This window comes from Musca domestica, unplaced genomic scaffold (genome assembly GCF_030504385.1).
Source record: "Musca domestica strain aabys unplaced genomic scaffold, Musca_domestica.polishedcontigs.V.1.1 9, whole genome shotgun sequence".
Taxonomy (NCBI): Eukaryota; Metazoa; Arthropoda; class Insecta; order Diptera; family Muscidae; genus Musca; species Musca domestica.
The window spans coordinates 1,140,854-1,163,797 of NW_026712435.1; the positions used below are offsets into that span (position 1 = coordinate 1,140,854).

General features: G+C 33.5%; 1 protein-coding gene across 5 annotated transcripts in view; it reads left to right on the plus strand.

Moving 5' to 3' along the window:
* The window catches only part of LOC101901167 (neurocalcin homolog), a 337,832-nt gene that overhangs the window by 234,771 nt on the left and 80,117 nt on the right, over positions 1-22,944 (plus strand). For 3 of the 5 annotated variants that reach the window (XM_059131518.1, XM_059131515.1, XM_059131517.1), the window contains one exon: positions 15,115-15,209. In XM_059131518.1, coding sequence (XP_058987501.1) covers positions 15,140-15,209 — 70 coding nt within the window. In that variant the 5' untranslated portion in view covers positions 15,115-15,139. Of the gene's footprint in view, positions 1-15,112; positions 15,210-22,944 lie in introns of all 5 variants that reach the window. The other 2 variants (XM_059131516.1, XM_059131519.1) reach the window with 1 other exon arrangement.

Below are 22,944 nucleotides of genomic sequence, written 5' to 3' on the forward strand. Positions count from 1 at the left end.
AAAGAACATAGATTTTGGAAAAATTATTAAATAAACAATTAATAAAATATAACACTTAAAGAATAAATAAAAACAACAAATTTTTACTTATCATAATGCCAGCTGGAATTCATAAATAAATAAAAAATAAAGGAGTATCCACAAATAATAGTAGAAAAATCCGCCAACAGTAGTTAAACTAAATACCGAACATTGTACCTATCCTTACCAACTAACATAAACAGGAAAGAAACAAATAAGAAAAGGAAAACGCAAAGCTCACTAATTATAACGCAAAGTGGTATGCATAAATAAATAAAAGATTAAGGAGTATCCACAAATAATGGTCGAAAAAATTAACCAACTAACCTCCATACATATTCCACTCCTCATTTATTTAATTCCAAAGAACACTTCTTTTATCCATTTCAAACCATAAGAACAGTGCACATTCTGCAAGTTCCAAATTAATTTTGAAATTTTGACAACAATTTGTTAGTTTTTTGTTGGCAAAATATTTTTGTCACTAAAAATAAATAATTATGTAAGCTTATACAGAAAAAATAGTAAAAAAAAATATTTAATTTTTAAAACAATTTTTCTAATAATTGTAAATAATATTCTAAATTTGATGATAACAATATTTTGTTAAACTTTTGGCTTAATAAGTTTGGCTCAGAAATAAAAATTACTTGTGACTAAATGTAATTCCATCGTTGTCATCAATCCACAATATTGGAATAGTGTTTCCTATTATATTTCTGTATAAGCTTACTTCGATAAATATAAACGAGGACAAGAATATTTATGTTCGTTATTGATTGGAGATTACATTGGAGTACATTGTTTTACTATTGTGGACAGTTCTCTCGCCTATTATTTGTTGACGCTCCTATATTTCTTATTTATTCATGCATACCACTTTCCATTATGACTAGCATGGCTTGGTTTTTTCTTATTTATGTTGTTTAGTAGTGATTAGTGTTTTATTATCTGTTGACAGTTTTTTGGACTTTTATGTGGATGCGTCTTTATTTTTTATATATAGGGCTTGTTTTTTTTCTAATTTATTTTTTTGTGGGTAATATTTTATTTACGTTTTTTTGTTTAGGAAACATTTCATATTTGCGACCCTTATTTTGGGTTCTTTTTTTTGAATATTTTTTTTTATCTTTATAAACAATTTATTTCTGTATTAAAGTTGTTTTGTCCTTTCATTTTTGTATTACATTTTAGTTATTAGAAAAAAAATAAGATAAGGTGATCTATCTCCGTTGTTTAAATCACTAGTTTTGTTGTTTCGGTTTTCATTTTGCAACAAAATGTTTAGTATTATTATACCTATCCACTATTATAGCTACACTTTCCTTGTTAATCTAGGAAGATCTTTACAAAGCCACCGATATATTTCAATTAACGTGGAATTCGGTCTCTCTATTTGTATATTTATTTCACTGAGCTGTGTCACCATTTGATAAATTTCAATCCCTAATGATCAAATCTAATTTAGCACTAGTGGCGTTGAAAGGAGTAGAAGACATTGTTGGCCACCGTCATATTCTCAATCAAGTGTTGTGATAGTCTCTTTCGATATTTGTAAAAAATATTGGTATAAATACTTTGTAAGGAGGGAATAGAAGATTTATGGATATTGATTCCGTTAAGAATAAGAGATTTATTAGGGGAAGCAATAATAATAATAATAATAATAATAATAATAATAATAATAATAATAATAATAATAATAATAATAATAATAATAATAATAATAATAATAATAATAATAATAATAATAATAATAATAATAATAATAATAATAATAATAATAATAATAATAATAATAATAATAATAATAATAATAATAATAATAATAATAATAATAATAATAATAATAATAATAATAATGGATTTACTAGATATTACAAGCAACATTACAAAAAATCTTTTGTAACCTTTACGCGGCCCTTCACCAGTAGTATTGTTTGATTTAAAATTTTAGCCATCTATATCAATTCTTTTGAAAGATAGCGTGATTACAAAAGACAGACGGACATAGCTAGATCTTAAAATTTTACGCTGATCCAGAATATTTATATATATACTTTGTAGGGTCTTTTATAAATATTTCGAGGAGTTGAATGACAAAGTTAATATACCCCCCATAGAATGTTGGAGGGTATAATAATAAAAGTATTTGTTAAACAGTGTTACCTGTATTGGCACAGTAGTGGGGTAGAGCCTTCCTTCGCTTCAGGGCAATGGAAGAAGTGAGAGGGTTACAATAACTAGCAACGATCTCAGCATAAAGCAATGTGGCTTTGGCGCCGTTCGAAACTCGTTGCAATCTGTCAATGTCAATAGATGTTAATCATTTGAGTCATCTTTTCAATTGTAATTAATTTCTTTATTTTTTGCTTTATTTTTTAATGTTTTTTTTTTTTTTTCAAAAGAAAAAACATTTTGTAACTCTATGTGTTACATATGTCCGACAATACCCATACAACTATGGTGTAATGGGCTACCTGCAATCCTGGCGTCGCATGCAAGTATCCGACCAGCCGATTTTTCAATTTTGTTGTTATCAGCAGGGACCTTAATCGCGGATGAAACCACATACATGAATTCAGAATAGATTTACATCGATTTAGCAGATGCGAGGGCTGCAGATGAAATCGCCCTGTTGGATTTGGACCCAGGTTCGGATATATTTACAGCCGCAATCGGTTCGACAAGTGCTGTTTCCACGGCAGCAGAGTACAATGTTGTATCAGTGGGGGAACATTCCGGGGTAGCGATAACGCCATCAACATTCAGGAGTTCGTCTTTCGAATGCAATTACATTGACATACTATATAATAAGAAGAAATCCGATTCGGACGTACGCGTCTCGAACGTAATCCGGATAAACATTTTTGATACACCTTAACTACCACGACGTTGTCAAAAACTGATTATGACGAACAACTACATCATCTATTACTATATCGCGTTCTGGAAATTTGCATTTATACGCGTTAATATAACGCGACTATATAAAGTGTACGCTCCTATTCTAGTCAAAAACTGTTGCTAATTCTTGGAACGTGAACATCAATGTTTGGCCATGCTTTCGAAAATTTAATTTGAAGCTATAGACTCCAGCTTCCCACAAACCTCCCATGTGAGGGCACCAGAAGTTTAAAATGCCACGATATTCCCTGATCTGATAACGTGGAAGAGACGGAAATTCTACTGAATTTCTGCGAAGCCCCAAAAAATTTGTTCCATCTAAGCAATGCGCCAAGAAATTAGCAGTATACAAATTGGACACTGCTTCCAAATGAATTGCCTTTGTAGCGAAACAGACAAAGACACATACGTAGCCTTTTGTGATTCGACAAGACCGACCTAGATAAAATTTTACATCAAAAGGACACGACAGTATTTGTAAATGGCCGGTCAGGAACTGTTCTCACTGAGGGAGCCCATCCTGTAAACTACAGACTTTACAACGACGAACTACCAAACAAATGAGATTTTTCATACGCGGAATCCAATATTTCTGTCCTAAACTGCACATCAACTTGAGGTCAAAGCAGTACGATAGGGGAGTTATTGCGAATCGCTCCGAATAGGAAAACGTGGATAAGTGCGCCAATCTACCGCCTGACGGATTAAGGGCATGTAGGCAACTCGTACGATTTATAGGCTTCTTGTTTTTGTACTTATTAGAAAAATTCATCTTTTGAGTGATAATGTCTGTACCAGGGATGTGTTTGGCGAAGAAATGTGACAAGATAGGCATTGACTCGAAACATGTTACGCAAATACGACGAATGTGCCAAAATGTCTTAAAACGTCGACGAAAACAACGAAAAATGAGTTCGAACTATTCTCATTTCGATGTCGGTGTCAATGGTAATAAATCTATGATTTGTAAGATACAAATTTACTCTTGCCTAACCAATGGCCACTATAGGCGGCAGGAAGACAATTCTGAGAGAGATATAACTCGACTTCCTAGATCTGCGGGATAATATTCGGATTTTGATATTTTACCAATTGTATTGCAAATATTTTCTTGTATCCGATATACACTATTAGCAACGAAAGTTATCCATGTGGTGGTGTTTCAGCAAATTTGACGAAATCCAATACATATTTCCCGAAAGATCTGAAGCCAAAACTGCTCAATAAAAGCTTAAACGGGGCAAAGAAATTGATTTTAAGGGAGCGACCTTTGTTTTGTACGATATACGAACAAAAAATTGTCCATCTGGGGGCTCGACACGCATATAAAATTAAAAATCTTTTTAATCAGCCACAGTAGCTGCCAAAAGGGATTCATACTAACCTACATTGTTTTGCAACCCTTTTTGCGTAATAATTTTTGCTGTCACAATCACTGGGGCCAAATAATTTCACAATAGCCGAAATACTTCCCTCTTAGTGTAGCTGGATAGGGTTAACTGCAAGTTAAAATACTTCATCGTAAAATATTTTAACGTCGGGCTTCTTCATCAATAAATTTTCGTTCCCATCAAATTGTTTAAGAATAGCTTCGCGAGATTCCCCCAAGTACACGGTGGCGCTAATCTCAGCTTTTATTGGCAGCGTAACGATATATTTACCCTCTGAGTCCGTACGGGGTATTCCAGACGTAGTTTTATTCACAAAAACGGTATGAAACGGTCTTAGAAAGTTTCCTCAAGAAATTGACATCTGCCAAGCGATGGTTGGGGAGTTGCAACCTCAAGACTGAATTGGCCACAAATAAGGGAAAATTTCCTGATATAGTATGCTAGACTAGCACATTTGTTTCTAAAGTCAGAGAAGTATCGAATGCACTGATAATTTGTATATGACAAGCAGCAGTAGCAGTACGAGAACGAGAAACTAATGCCTGCTACAAAAGAATTAACATTACATACGGGAAACCTCAAACAATTTTAAAGATGCTCTAAAATAAAAGAGGACTGACACAGGATCTGTCAGCACCCTAGCAGGATACAAAACACCTTGGTGAGCCATATTCAGCATAGCCGTATCGAAAAATATTGCTTTATTTCGAGCGGCGTGGAACACTTGACCTGGTAAACTTGCAGCAGATGTCGATACTATACAATTTGCCTAACTAGATGGCATAGAGATCTGATTTTAGGAAACATTAGATGTCATACTGGAAGTTTGAGTCGAATTACTCAATATAATGTCTTCCCGATGCAAGAATGTATGATGTGCCTAATTGCACTACTAACACCATTTAATTACTTTATGACCGCTACGAATACTATTTATGCAAAGATGATGGCGCTTCATAATTTTATGACGTTGATTTAGACAAATGATACCATTAAAACTTCTCGAAGCGCGGAGAGAACCACTCGATTCTGAATCATTAATATTCGAAAGATGCCCTTGAACTTCTCTATTAATTAACTTTTTCGACTGATCTGAACCACGAATATCATGAAGACACGCAAGCATACGAAATCGATCAGTTAGAAAAGCATCCAATAGCATCTAAATCAAGCACTCTGCTCCTAAAGAATCTAAGTAATTGTTGGCAGTCGTTGGAGACACAAAAATACAAGAATCGGATTTCAATTTCCAGTTCTGACATCATAAATGGACATCGACGTTAAATATCCATTTATTCCGCATTGAATCGACTTCAAATTCGAACTAGTCTCACTGAAGGGCATTGGAATGTCCCATAAAATATTCAACTGAAACTTTGAGACCATCTCTCGAACTTCCCCAGTCGTCTTTCGGACCAAATGAAAAAGTCTTCCAATGTCGCTCAGACGAGCTGTATTTATGTACATTTCGGTAAACAAATCCTTAAATGTGGTCATTATTTAAAGTCACCTTCATAGACACCTTTGTCGCACGGCAGCAGACTTAGATTATGTGTCAACTGAATGAATTTGAAACATAGTCTAAATTACGAAAACTAGCACTGATATTCCCCACAATAGATGTGAGCTGAGACTGAGTCTGCGAATGATTTTCGTGCGGTATGTCGAAGTTTAAGTCGACGTTTCCAGCAAAATTGCATTTTGTGATTTTTTTAGGATTTCAAACCCTTCTAAGAATGTACTACAGCGCACTATAGGGCCATAAAAGAAACTCGAAAACGTTAGTTGTCTTAAACCTCCCACACTATAGTGAAAAAAAATCTACATATATATATCAATTGTTGTTCGTTGGTAATTGAATCGGTTGAAAACGGCTGGACCGAATTACATTATTTTTTGTACAAACGTTCGTCATACCCCGAGTTAGGTTTCTAAAGAAAAAAAATAGTGACCACACCTACTTTTATGCCCACTATTTTGATTTATCTAAAATCCTTATATTTGCCAAATAATGAGGATATCGGTTTGAAAATTATTAAAATCCTAATATTTGCCACAATCATGAAGATATCTCTTCCACAATCTATATGTAAAAAAATTTAGGTAAGTATAGTAACACATCAGTTGAGAACGGCTGGACCGATTTGACTCAAATTTTCTTTTGGTTATTTGTAATTACAGTGGTAACGTTTTCGGGAAAGAAAATTTTGAGAAAAGCCTCGCAGAACTGAAAAAATGTACTGTTCTATTTTGATATGGAATTTTGTGTAGAATTGTTTCAGAATGCCTTTAGAATTACAAATTCTTATTGAAAATAATAATAATATAATTATATGGTTGTCATACCAAAAAAATTTATTACGATTAAAAAATACTTCTCAAACCATCAAAACACATAAGCATTGAACATACTTTTAAACTGTAAACAGTTGATACTGAAACTTTTAATGTTAAATTTCAGTTCATTCGGTAGAAATTGTAACAAAATTCAACATGCAAAAGAACGAATTTTTAGTGGTATTATTATACCTAAACGAAACGGATATATTCTACCTTTATAATACTGATAATTGAGGTTTGAGAATTTTATTAAATACGATGATATAACGAATATAATGAGGAACTGAGGAATAGAAAATAAATCATAAAGTGGGCTTTTGTTGTAATTTTTTGACAAATAAAAATGGTTTTAACCCCTCAAAATACCTCAAATCGGCCAAATTAGAGCACATTTGGTCGACAAATTTTTAGGACATAATATTATATAAGGAGTATATGTAAAAATATACATTTTGTAACATCAATCATGCTAAGAATAATATAAAAGCCGCTGCAAAGTTTGAAAGACGCATATTTAATTTGGTGACCTTTATCGTAATTGAAAGTGTTGAACGGAGAGGCTAACGTTAAGATAGAGCTTTAAATTTGATACAGTCCTACATGAAAAATCATTTGCACAAAATATGTATCAGGTCGGTCTGCATTGTGATATAGCTCCCCTCAAATGATGTATCCCCTTTGAAACTCTCCAAATTTGAGATTTTATTTTGTATGGGACCATGTCTTGTTATAACTCTTATATGAAGGTATCCGTTGTTTTTAGCTGTTTTCAGGGTCTTGGTCACATTTTTCAATTGATTTTGCCCTTATTCGGCATCTTAGCTTCTAAGGGGGTAGAATACCACTTCGCTTAAATTTTCAATGTCAATGTTTCAAAGTAGCGTCCATATAAAGTTTAATTATTAAGCTTTAAAAATATGCATTAAAGACCAAAACTTTGGGCCGGCAACGCGGACTGAGACAGCTAGTTGGTCTGTAAATTCCAAATTTCTAATCTCCGATGAGGCATTTAACAAACGATGTAAAGGTACCGCTGAAGTGTAAAGAAATTAATAAATAAAAATTAAATATTCAAATTAAATTTCCAAAATACCGTATTTTTGCACACAAAATATTTTAATTATTATTTTCTAACGAAAATATAGTTTCTCTTCTATTGAGTTTACGATCTTGTCACTTGGGTAAAAAAACAAGTTTTTTGGCATAGGAGTTATTTTTAAAGTAACTCCTGGGGAGAATATCCCAGACGAAAAACAAAGGAACTGATGAGGATTATTGGCTCTTTCCGAAGCCTAGGTATTCCCTGCCTTACCCCCTGGTAAACATTACAATCGTGTTTCACTAATAAACAAACATTGTTTTTATAATGGATTAAGCCTGACCATTTTGCAATAACATTTTTTTTTCCAATAACGACATTTTTCTTTGTCATATATTATGTTACAAGTCGTTTTAAAAATAAAAAATATCAAAAGTCTGCACCAAATGTATGCATGTAACACCTATGTGGCTGTCCGACTAAGCAATGATAATTTGCCGCGTGAATATTACTGCGTTTGTATGTATATAGCGATCGCTAGCGAACAACCAAACAAACCAATGCAAGTGCCGCAATTTTTAATAATAGTTTAATTATTTTTTTAATAATGCAAATTTTAATTAATAATAAAAATTTGGAAAAATTAAACAATTTCTTAGTATTAACTATACCGATGTCGAGTACAAAATACAATGAGGTAGGACCAGGTTTTCATATAGCCCCCATACAACGGTACCTACCGATATTCGGTATTTTGACAACTTAAGCAACATTTTCTAAGAGAATTGTTTCATATTTGGTATATAGAAATGGTAATAGATTCTATATCCTGTGCAAGAACATTTCCTATATAGATCCACGTTCAGTATTGGTTGAAGGTTTAGTATATATTCATTTAACATTACCACCCCTCATAAAAATATCTCAAGCTTTTAGCAAATTCTTCAACCGAGAAAATAAATCTTGTTTGACTTCCGCCAAAGTCGATAAAACAAGGTCACCTATTCATCGGTGTTTCGTTCTGGCTAACTTTTCGTGTAAGCAATATGTGAGTCAGCAACCTCTTAATGTAGAAGTATAAGGTTCCTAAATAATAATACTTTTCTAAATACTTTGTAGAATAATTTTAACCTATTCTAAATCAAATGCACCGTACCGAGTAAATTTTTTAAGACTGTTTCTACTCTTTGCTTATTCCGATCTGCCACTTTTACTCAAAATGATTAATAAAATGTTACGTTTAAAGTAAACACTTTTCCCAAACAAAAAAAAAAACAGATAAAATCGATATACACTGTTGTACAACATTTTTTCTACTCCACTAATTTAAAAATTTGGCATTCTAAAGTGATAAAATAAGTACTACATGTTTAAGTAAGTGTAAACACCACACAATCAGTAATACAACGCAAATAAAAGTAAAACCAGGACAATTACTTCCCAAGAAATATTACTAATAAAATTTGTAACGACCGATGCTTGAAACCTTTTAACAGCTTATCATAATATACTGTAATAATTTTAGACAAAAAATGACAAAAATATCGATTTACTACAGTAGTGGGATTTAAATCCTCATATAGTAAAAAATATTTGACGTGTCAATACCAAAATTCAGATTTCTTCTAATTGATATATTTTCTATCAATTCCCAACAAAAAATTTATATAACGAGGCAATTGGTTTTGACCATTTTTTGTTAAAACCGTCACTGACAAATTAACGACACGATTTTTGTTGTTGTTTTACACAATTTTTCGAGAAGATTCGTTATTATACCCTCCACCTTGGAAAGGATGATATATTAACTTTGTCATTCCGTTTGTAACATCCTTAAATATTCGTCGTAGACCCCATAAAGTATATATATTCATAATCAGCATAAAATTCTAAGTCGATTTAACGATGTCCGTCTGTTTGCCTGTCTATCCGTCTGTCTGTCTGTCTATCCGTCTGTCTGTCTGTCTGTCTGTTGAAATCACGATACAGCCCACATTATTTGACGTAGAGCCAAAATTTAGCAGAGCAATTTGTATTGTGTCTAGTAAGGTTGGTATTGAAAATGAGATATATCGGTCCACGTTCTGGTACAGTCCCCATATAACGGTACCTCCCGATATTCGGTATTTTATTTTTTTTTCGTTCGGTCCCGCCCCTGCCGACCGAGGGGTCCACCTCCCAATACGTAGGGAGCGCGTACACCCCATAGTCCGCACCATGGAGGGTTAGTATTGTAGGGAAACACCAGCTACAGTAAAACATCAGCCGGTTTTAGTAAAAGGATTAGTATTACAAATCACACACAACGAGCAAAAATACAAATCTGGCAGCTCCTGATACTATAATTACAAATTAAGTATTGATATTTTTATTGCATGCAAAGGTTCAGAGAGTGATAAATTATTATAGAGGTTGTTATATATTTCACATAGAGATCTAAGGGGGTTGCTTAGTTCGTAGTTAGATCTCGCCAAGGAAAGATTTAGCGGTATATAATTACGAGTTATTCTAGACGGAACATTAAACTTTATTTCGCCAATTAAAAATTGTGAATCAATTTGACCACGCAAAAGTCGTATTAAAAATATTACTCTAAGCATTAAACGCCTTCTTTCTAACGATGGAAGGTCTATAAGTTTTAATCGATTTTCATAGGGGGGAGTGCTTCAGACGGATTCCAGGGCAGACCTTTGAATGCGAATATAATGAATTGTTTTTGAACTGCTACTATTGAATTAGAGTAACATTTATAAAATGGACTCCACAACACGCAACCATACTCTAATGTAGGTCTAACTGGACTAGTAAACAAGCGTTTAGTTACGTAAGGGTCTTCAAACTCTTTAGACCAGCGCTTAATGAAACCTAGAAGAGACTTTGCTTTATTAACGCTAGATTCAATGTGTAAGTTAAAACGGAGTTTATTGTCCAAAATAACACCAAGATCAATAAATGAGTCTACATTCTCCAATTTGTATGAACCTACGAAGTAATCAGATTGAATATGTCTAGATCTGAATAATGATAATTTTTCGCATTTTTTAAGATTTAGTGACATGCCATTAATACCACACCTATTTACAATGGAATGTAGATCATGTTGTAAAATGAGCTATTGAGAGAATCGAGATTAATGAACAGCTTAACATAATCTGCAAACATTATAATTTTGGAAAACCTTACAACTGACGGAAGATCATTGAGATAGAGAACGAATAGTAATGGCCCTAAATGGCTTCCTGGGGAACACCAGAATGGACAAGAATATTTTTTGAGATGGTATTTGTGAAAGACACCTTTTGAGTACGGTTTTCAAGGTATGACGAAATCCAGTCTAACAATAATGTAGGGAAACCCATTATATCAAGCTTGTGGAGTAATAAACTATGTACGACAGTATCAACAGCTTTACTAAAATCGGTATAAATGGCTTTATTAGCTCTTTGGTAGAACAATTCAATACGTTCATGTTTGACCAAGGCGGTGACGGTCTTCCTCAGCTTCATCGAACGACCCTCAGGACCATCGGGATTTTTTAAATTACATTTATTGGGTCGCACAGCAAACCCCAACAGGGACATTAATTTGGTTACCTTAGCTTGATTCATTTTGAAAGGATTTTCATATAACTTTTCTTTCATCAAAATCCAAAGAAAATCCTCCTGCAATTCACCGAAACGACGAAATTTACGGTTTGATATAGTCCCCATATAACGGTACCTCCGAAGATTCGGTATTTAGATGACTTTTGACACATTTTTTCAAGAATTTCTCTGAAAATTGGTAGTTGTTGATCATAATGGGTTCTAGTTCGTGTGGCGAGTCATTGTAATTATAGGTCCACGTTTTGGTATAGCCCCCATATAACGGTACCTCCCGATATTCGGTAATTTGATGATTTTTGCCACATTTTTCACGGATTTGTCTGAAAATTGGTATTTGTAGGTCTTAATGGGTTCTAGCTCCTTTGGCGAAACATTGTATGTGTAGGTCCACGATATGGTATAGCCCCAATATAACGGTACCTGCCGATATTCGGCATTTTAATGGTTTTTGCCACATTTCTTCTAATGTTTACATTACCCTAAAGTGGGGGGTATTAAAAGTTTGGCCCGGCCGAACTTAATGTTTTTTTACTTGTTTTTAATGAATATTGTTTGTTTATTTTATTAACCACTTTTTTCCACATTGTTCATCTGGTTGTTTTTATGGATATCGCGATAATGATGATGAAGAGTAGGCTGTAAGTCTGGTTTGGCGGTGATACTTACTTAATCTAAATCTATATTGTGTTTTTATACCCTCCACCAAAAAAGGTATGGAGGGTATATTAAGTTCGTCATTCCGTTTGTAACTCATCGAAATAATCGTTTTAGACCCAACAAAGTATATATATTCTTGATCAGCGTAAAATTCTAAGACGATTTAGCCCTGTCCGTCTGTTGTAATCACGCTACAGTTATACCTCGGCAGAAAATTGTCCATATAGGTCCACGATATCGTATAGCCCCCATGTAACGGTACCCCCCGATATTCGGTATTTTGATGATTTTACCCACATTTTTCAACGGAATTGTCTGAAAATCCACACAAGGAGTTCCTTGTGGGTACTTTATACCTCGGCGGAGAATTATCTATATAGGTCCACAATATCGTATAGCCCCCATATAACGGTACCCCCCGATATTCGGTATTTTGATGATTTTACCCACATTTTTCAACGGAATTGTCTGAAAATCCACACAAGGTGTTCCTTGTGGGTACTTTATTCCTCGGCAGAGAATTGTCCATATAGGTCCACGATATCGTATAGCCCCCATGTAACGGTACCCCCAGATATTCGTTATTTTGATGATTTTACCCACATCTTTCAACGGAATTGTCTGAAAATCCACACAAGGAGTTCCTTGTGGGTACTTTATACCTCGGCAGAGAATTATCTATATAGGTCTACGATATCGTATAGCCCCCATATAACGGTACCCCGCGATATTCGGTATTTTGATGATTTTAGCCACATTTTACAATCGTATTGTCTGAAAATCCACACACGGAGTTCTTTGTGAGCACTTTACCCCTGAAACGGAATTGTCTATATAGGTCCACAATAACGTATATCCCCCATATAACAGTACTCCCCTATATTCGGTATTTTGATGATTTTACCCACATTTTTCAACGGAATTGTCTGATAATCCACACAAGGAGTTCTTTGTGAGCACTTTATGCCCTGACATAGAGTTCTCTATATAGGTTAACGATATCGTATAGCCCCCATATAAGGGTACCCCCATTATTCGGTATTTTGATGATTTTAGCTATATATTCCAATGGTATTCTCTGAAAATCCACATAAGGATTTTTTGTGAGCACTTTAACCCCTGAAAGGTATTTGTCTATATAGGTCCACAATATCGTATATCCCCAATATAACGGTACCCCCGATATTCGGGGTTTTGATGATTTTAGTCACATTTCCCAATGGAATTATCTGAAAATCCACACAAGGAGTTCCTTGTGAGTACTTTACCCCCAGACATAGATTTGTCTATATAGGTCCACAATAGTGTATATCCCCCCAGATATCGGCACCTTCCGATATTAGGTATTTTAAAGATTTTAACAGAATTTTCAATGGATTGTATTTTTTTGAATATTTTCTAATTCGTTCCAAATGGTGGAGGGTATTCAAAGTTCGAACTTACTGCTTTTTTACTTGTTGTATCTATCATTGCTCCCAACATTGCTACCGGAAAAGAAACCTAGATTATGTGATACAAAAATTCAATCCTCCTCATATTCCAGATGCCAAGTTAAATGTCATCTTTACCGGAGCACACTCTTTAACTAAATTTAGTACCCAATTTAGTATGGTCGCAAGATGGACGGATTCCGAAAAATCCTTTGATTTTTCATCACTTGGGTATTTATGTTGTTCCCCTCTCTCCCGCTCTTCTGAAAGAATGTGATAATTCATATTTTTTGTTTTGATCGAAGGATCTACTTCCACGAGTGAGGAATCTACTTACTGACGAAAATTTTTTAAGGTAGCACAATACAGAAGCTATTCGTTTATCACTGTAAAATCTGCAAAGATTCCGTCGACCGAAGGAATCTAGGATCCTCTATGGTAGCAGGAGCCGGTACCACCTCTTCCTGGATTGCACCAACACGGCTGCTAGTCGAGTCCCTAAAACGTTCCTGGCAATCAGTAAGAGCAATCATAGTGTTTTAATTTGTGTTAGACCTCAGTTCTTTCATGATGTAGTTTTTTATACCCTCCACCATTCAATGGAGGGTATATTAACTTAGTCATTCCGTTTGTAACTCCTCGAAATATTCATAATAGACCCTACAAAGTATATATATTCCGGATCGGCGTAAAATTCTAAGACGATCTAGCGATGTCCGTCTGTCTGTCTGTTTCATGCTCTTTTCTTTCTCTTTCGAACGAATTGAGATAGAAGGTTAAAATATTGTATCAGTCGGAAGATTAAGTTCGTAAATGGGCCATGTCGGTCCACGTTTTCGTATAGCCCCCATATAACGGTACCTCCCGCGTATAATAAGGACAAATACCAATTAGCTTTAAAAAACAATTACATTGTCAACAATATGTTCAGCAGAACTAAAATGAAAACTAAAAAAGACTATAAGAGCAATGTCGTTTATAAGATAACATGCAACGATGACGAAACCAATATATGCCAAAAAGTATATATTGGCACGACAAAAACGAAATTAAAACTAGACTTTCCGGACATAAACCGGATCAAAAATCAGACAAACCTTTAGAACAAAAGACAGCTCTAGCAGCACATTGTACATTATCAGGACATAGACCGAATTTTAAGGATATAGATATAATGGCACAAGAAAACAACTATAAAAGACGATTCACATTAGAAATGTTACATATCATACATGCACCACCGGAAAACAGAAAGAACTATGAAACTGATACACATATTTATAAAAATTTATAAAAATTTAGTACATAAACACAGATGGAAAAAGGCTTAGTTCGAATTTGAGGTTAAATTAAAGTAGACGTTTTCCTCTTAAACAAATTAATGTAAGATTTGTGTGTTGTGTAGTTTTCTCCTATCAATTTGTAATCAATTGTGTTATTTGTAACAGGTCACTGAAGATGATTGTCGATGACAATCAAAATATTGGATGTAATAAAGAGAAAAAAGGAAATAACTAAATAAAATTGTTTTATTGACCTTCAGCCGAACCATCATCAAACATATTAAAATCTACCAGGTCAACAATAAATAACATCAATTTTTTTTATTCAAAGAAACTGAAATGTAATGTATAAAATTAATATTTAGAAATTATATTGTACAAATTTAAATTTCAGAAAACGTTTTGTACATTATAACATATTTTTTTTATTTCGTTTTACAGATCCTACTCGGTATGTGTGAAAAAAATGGGAAAGCAAAACAGCAAATTAAAGCCTGAAGTGCTCGAGGATTTGAAACAGAACACTGAATTTACAGGTATATGTATTAAAAATTTTATGTACAACCCCATTTTATGTAAAGAACGAAATACTCAGCAGGGGAGCTATAGTAAAACATGTACCTACATAGACAATAGATTGCCACTGGAGGCAGAACCCTTTAAAAACTCTAAACACTAAATTTGGAACAAGTCCGTGCCAAAACGTGGGTGAAATCATCGAACTATCGAATATCGGGAGGTACCGTTATATCGGAGCTACACGAAAATATTTTCAATTCCAACCATCGTAAACGCAATGCAAACTATGGTGCCATTTTTCTAAGCTGTGCTTTTGATTTTAACAACCGACGGACAGACATTAGAATCTTATGGTGATCATGAATATTTAAGTTTTATGGGGTCTTCGACGAATATTTAGGGATGGTGGATAATAATAAATAACTTCAATGTAACACAAGTATCTCCATTAAAAAGTAATAAGGCTATACAACTTGTCGATTTTTAAATGCGTTGCCGTATTAATTTTTGTCACGCATTTTCCTGTATTTTGACCGAGAATACTTGGTTCAATTTGTAATGCACAAAAAGTAGAATATCACATACAAAACCATAATTGGAAAATATGAATACTTTAAAATTATATGCCCATTTTTGACTGTTACTTATCACAAACATAACTTAGGTACCTCGAAAAATCATCAAAAATTATGATATACTTGATTTAGCGATCGCCGTAGAAAAAATCTGACAACAACGCTTACCGTGTTTTAATCACTGAAATGTGTATACAAAAATTAACAAATTTGGTCGACATGAAACAGCAAATTTAGGCTTTTAATCGAAAATTTATACCTATGTAGTTACTTTTCATAGCAGTTAAATTGTCATAAAGACGTTGGACAACTTAACCAAAACATCTGGTATTGCTGGTAATCTCAATAAGAACTACTCCATTGCCAAACCTATTTCCCAGATATCGGAAATATATACTTTACTTCAAAGTTTCACAGTAATTCGATGCATTCAAGATTCAAGAATAGTACATTAAAAACATTGTATGGGATGATCAACTAAGTAATAACTTCAAGGCTTTTTGGCTCCAAAACAAAGTCATTCACCGAGTTGAAACACCGCGGTGCGCCCTCACTTCGCCTGGTCGACTTGTTGAAATCCATAGTTTCGTAAATGCTTTTCAATGATCTCACAGTTTGTATCTGTATTATCGTGTCTCGGAAAGCGGTATTTTCAAATCAACATTTCTTATTGCCAAATCAAAAAGTAGTAGTAGTGTGCGTGGTACAATAAAAAAATAAGGTGAATCTACCTAATGGTAACAATTTTTTTCTGTGTGTGCTCGATTCCAATTTTGTGTATGTATTTATTGTAAACAGAAAACCTTCACGTCAATGACTGGAAGGAACGTACCTGGCGGACCGCGCAATATTAACATATTAACAATTATTGTTATGGAATTGAAATATTGAAAAATTTGGACCATATTTTGAAACTAAATCCAGGCTTTCCATTCTTCTAAAATTTGGCTGTTTTAAAGTAAATAACTCATAATCCTATATAAATCAAGTCAATATAAATGGTAGATCATAGTGGCACACTCCCTCTAAGATGTCACACATAACGCCTACACTATAATTTCTTGTTACATTAAAGCCCAAAGCATTCCAAACAGAGTTTTCTTTGATTCTAGTAAAGCTATAATCATTTATATCTAAGTCAGTGTTATAATTTTTAAGATTTCTCAACATTTCAATGTTTTCAACGGCTGTAACTTTATTCATTTCTCGATACTGTTTACAAAAAAGATAATAAAAATTACGAGCCCTACTTTATAGATAAATAATAAGTGAAAATATTACTTTAATTCCTTTAATATGCCTTCCCTATGCCCCAATAAAATTACCTGCACAATTTGTAAATTGTTAAGCTAATTTATAAACGTTTTAAAGACAGTAATGTTACCAAATCTTTTTCTCTAATACGCGAAAAGAAGCAAAACAACAAAATATATGTTATCATATGGACTGAAGGAATTCGGGAATGCATGGAATTTTTACACCAGCGTGAAAACCAAGAGCATTATCAGGCTAAAACTCGTCAAAATATTTGAAAAGTGGTATACACAACGTATCTGGCTCATTGAAACAAGTTTAATAATCCCACCATAATCTTGCACGTTTGAGAAACAACTCGACACTCTTTGAAGGAGCATTAATCTTTTTGTCTGGAGATTTTCGACAAATGCAGCCTGTTGTTTCTATATAAACACCACCAGATAAATTAGATGCATGTATTAGATCATACTTTATTTATACAACTTCAATCTGACACAAAAATTTGTATTGTGTCAAGGATGGTTGAAAATGTGATATATCGGTTCAGTATTTGTAGTTTATAATGGGTTCTAATTCCGGTGGCAGAATATTTAATATCTAGGTCCACGTTTTCCTATAGCGCAAATATAACAGTACCCACCGATGTTAGGTGTTTAGATAATTCTAGTGACATTTACCCACGAAATTGTTTCAAATTTGGTATTTAACACTCGCAATAGATAACAATCCTTGTAGCATAATATTGTCTATATAGGTTCCCGTTTTGGTATTCTCCCCATTTAATGTTTTTTGAAAAGTTTAACTGCATTATCCACGTTATTATAGGTATTTGTAGTTTAAAGTTGAACATGTTTGAATTCTGGTATACAAAAATGTTTTCTTTACCCAATGGTGGAGAGCTCTTCACTTGTTTCTAATCCCGGTAGATCCAAAGAATTTAGGAAATCAGTTGCCAAAGTATTAATAGATTTATGTATTATTGGATTTTGTCATTCTGTTAAGAATGGTACTGTTTATAGAGCCAACAACAATGTTTTTGGGAGCAAGTAATGAGCCACTGACTAATATTTATATTGTTTTCGTTATTAAGAAAAACGCAATCTATTATGTTTAGAAAAATATTTGGATGATTCGTTAGATTGAAGCTGTACGAATAAAACATGATATAATGCATGCATATAATTTATCGGCTGGTTTTGATCTAGGAGTAACAGGCTGCCTTTTTCGCAAATCTCCAGCTAATAAGAGCAATGCTCCTTCAAAAAGTGCCGAGTTGTTTCTCAAATCCTCGAAAGACTTTTATTTACTACTGTCACTCATCCCAAATTAAGATTTTACATTATTGAAGTACTTTAACCATTTTCTTTGCGTTGCATGTAAATATACGAAATCGGCCGTAAATTTATATGAGAGCTATATTCCGATTTGAAACGATTTCAATATAGTTTGAATTAATTTGTCGAACAAATTCGATCACGCATTCCGAATTTCATTGAAATTTGACATTAATAACTGCTTCGGTGCATCATTACATGAAATTGGCCAATAATATATATGGGGGCAATATCTAAATCCGGACTGATTTCAATATAATTTGATAATTTTTTTTGTAGGTCGGTCGAAAATATATTTGGATATCCAAGCTTCAACTAATTTCAATATAATATGGCATATCTATTTTTCTAAATTATGTAACTTATTCCCAATTCTATTAAAATTTTATGGGAGCTATATCCATTTTAAATATCATTGAAATTTTTCACACATAGGGTTTTTTATGCACGAAATGCACAAAATCGGCCTGAATCATATATGGGAGCTTTATGCAAATTTCAACTGATTTCAATATAATTCGACAAATTTGTTTTTGTAGCAAATTTCGTTTCTCTTTGCAAGTTTCATTGGAATCGGAGTTGCAATGTAAGGCTAAGGCTAATTTCAGTAGTTGCTGGCTTTTAACCCTGACCACAAAAAAACATTGATTACTACGGAGTAATACTGTATTAGAAACTTTTTCTGGTTAAAAAATTTGCAACCACTTTTTCACACATACCTTCGTTCACCAATTAATATTCCTACTATATCGTTTTTTTTTTTTTTTTTTTTTTTTTTTTGTTTGAAATGTAGTTTAAATAAATTTAAAAGCACTGATTTTGGTTTTCTTGTTGTCAAATCACGCGCGCACAAGAAGAATACTGAGAAAATATGGGAATACGATGCCGAAAGTACAAAACTATTCTCTCCAAAGTAACGGAATTTCGCAACATTTGTCATTCATGTGTTGATGTTCATACAAGCAACAATTTATAATATAAATTTTATATTATTATTATTTAAGTGCCCCGTAAAAGATCAAAATGCATAACATCAAAATTGTGTACGTGTGCATGAAGCTTTCACCGCACACGGTTCATGCATTGATTTTGATTTCGTGCTGTGCAGACAATGTCGAAAACGGATGATACATTTTTGGCGATTTTGGCCGTTTGCTTAAAAAAGAGAAAATTAAAACGGTAAGAGAAATAAAAGAATCTGGATGAAAGAATGGTACAAAAAGAGTCATCGGCAAATGATTTAAAACATTTTTAAGAACTGATAGTTCCACTTACGAAGAATTACAAAGCCTGGTTGAGTCTCTAATTAATTTTTCGGTATTTCTTCATTAATACTTCATATTAATTTTCTTTAATAACCCGATTGTTATATATTTCGTATTTAACATCCCAAAGTGCTGCCAACGACTCGAAAACTTACAACCACTCATATCCGACATCAGTATTCGGCATCTCTATGCACCCATTCGCTTTGAAAAAAAACTTCACAAATGTGAATATGCATGATCTCTTCATCGCACACACGACAAAATCGAACCCCATGCACGAGAAAAATCAAAAATTTTTGATTTTGCTTCATGTATAGTATGTGTGCGGCATACATACAAATTTTCACCAACACCACATAATTGCATGCCATGCATTTTGGTCGTTTACGGGCACTTTACAGTACTATTATTGCTAGGTTTAATAGAGATTACGAGTTTGCATGAAGGCGGATATGTAAAAATAGCCACCATTTAATGTTGCCTCGATATGTTCGAATTCGTTGAAGGTGTTAGCCACATTTTCTAACGAAACTGGTGCTTAGATTCTGTAATTTGCACTACTACCACAGCCAAAAAATTATTTATATAGGCCCACATTTTCGTAAAGGCCCCATAATGTGCGGCGTTATACTGATTTAAGTCACAATTTTCACGCGTAAACCTTACACAGTTAATCAAACTTATTTACACTTGAATTCCCAATTAAAATATGAACTTAAAAGGCAAACATGTTATGGTAAAATTCTTTTTGAACATGGTTATGGAAACTATTGTATTTTAAAAATGTACTAGCTATCCCGGACCGCGGTGATGGCCCATATTATTAGCGTTTAATGCATATTTTTAAGAACCTAATAAAAGTTGTAAAGGTTTAACTTTTCTCTTCAAAAAAGCCTAAACTTTGATAACATAAATAAGGTGTCAACGGTTTATAAAAGTTAGGGACCCAATTAAGTATGTTAAAGAGTATAAATCTTTGTCGATTAAATTGTGTAAGTGAGCCTCTCCGTTTATTTGTCATTAAATTTAATATGCATTTTTCAAACTTTGCAAAGGCTTTTATATTATTCTAAGGATGATTGATGTTCCAAAAGGTATATATTTGTTCACATTTAGATATATAATATTATCTCCTAGTATTCGCCGTCTAATTTGGCATTTGATAGTTTCAGTGCAGTAAATTCTAGTCCTTTAATACTGACTTCCCATATAATCTGCTGATTTCAAGTATTTTGAAGGACTCAAAAGCAATTTCGAAGTTGTAAAACCTTTGTCAAAAAATTACAACAAAAGTTCACCCAATGATTTATCTCCTATTCACCAGTACCCCTTTATATTCGTTATTTCATCGTTTTTAATTAAATTTTCAAACTTCAATTATCAGTATTATAAAGATCTTAGCATTATTTCCCAAATCAAAAGTAATTTTGATTTCGTAACTTTTAGAAGACCATATTGTATTATTATTTTGACCAGTGTAAAATCCTATGTCAATTAATCTATATCCGCCTGTGAATGCGGCGGTTATAACCTCCAATATTCCTTGGAGGTTAGAATACACCCTTTACATTTAGGTATAATTACACCGTACTTTTGCATGTTTTTCTTACAATTTTTTATGTTTTGATGCTTTGAGAAATATTTTTTAATCAAAATTGAAAAATTTTGGTTAGGTTGCTCTCGATTTTTTCGGTTTTTCTTTTCAATAGGAATTTTTAATTCCAAATCGCATTCTGAAACAATTCTACGCAAAATTCCACATCAAAAAAGGATATTCAATTTTTTTAGTTCCGCGATTTTTCTAGAGGCTTTTCTCAAAATTCTCTCTCATGAAAACTTTTCTACTGTAATTACAAATAACCAATAGAAAATTCGAGCCAAATCGGCCCAGCAGTTTTCAATTGATGTGTTGCTATCTGTTTTTAACTTTTATACGTATAGATTTAAAGAAGTAGGTGTAGCCAGTTTCTCCGACCCCAAACAGATACATGGGGAAAATCAAGAGTACGTCATATACTAATTGTGGAACAGATATCTTCATTTTTTTTTTGGCAAATATTTGGATTTTAGATAAATCGAATAAATTGAAGTGCTCGTGGTCACGTTGTCTTTGCATAAAAACATAATTCGGGGTAGAACGAACATTTAAAAAAATTTATCCAAATCGGTCCAGCCGTTCTCAACTGATTTAATTACCTATTTCTACATACATATATATATATAAAAAATAGGAGTGGTCAGTTCCTCACCTCTCAAATAAATACTTATGGTTGGAGGGAAAGTTAACGGTATCTCGTGTAATAATTTTCACCCCTTATTACACATTTCCTAGCCATTTTCTTTTGTCAGCCCTAATTTTCTTATTAAAACTACATAGGGTTAGTTTTAATCAGAAACTGCATCCGTAACATGCGACAAATCTTCACTTTTTCCCATAATCGTTTTTAAATAATTCTGAGTTTTCTTGTGACTTGAGCTCTTGTTGAGTTTTTTTTTCATCTAAACTTTTATTTATCTATGTGTTAACAAAGATTTAATAAAATTTTAAAGGTTTTGTATAAGTTAGATACTTTGTCCCTCAACTTCCCTTTCTTGATCAATCACGGATGCTGATTGGCGCACAGGCATCTCCTCTACAACTCCCCTGGCGGAGACCGTAGTGAGCGGATCGTCGCTGGGCATTGGTTGTTGTCGGTAACCTCTCATTGTATTAGTAAACAGACATGGGACCCTCTGCGATCATCTAGAACCTCTGCGGCCATTGTCGCCAACACACCATATTGAAAAGAGGTAATGCTTTTTGTCGAAAAAACACATCAAAAGCAATTCAATAAATCAGCAGACTTAATGAGAAAAGAAATTAATTGTATTTGCTTTATTTTTCTCATTGTATTTTCTTTTCCCCATTGCTCTACATAAGTAGTTTGAAGTTTGCCTGGCTATTAATTGCTGTTTTTTGTTCTCTTTTTACAAAGGAATCATCTGCAAAACACACATCCCCCCCTCATTAATCGCACCACCGCATCAACATCATCCTATTCATCATCATCAACATCAACAAGTAAAAAAGCTGTAAGTTCGGCCGGGCCGAACTTTTAATACCCTCCACCATTTGGTACAAATTTGGCAATTTTCAAAAAATAAAATCCGTTAAAAATTCTGTTAATATCTTAAGAATTCCGAATGCTTATACGACGACGTGGGCCTGCATAGGCAACTTTTGTCATACGTTATTACAATATTTAAATGCGAAACTTGAAGAAAAATCTGTTTATAATGTAGCTAAAATCATTAAAATACCGTATATGGGGGGTACCG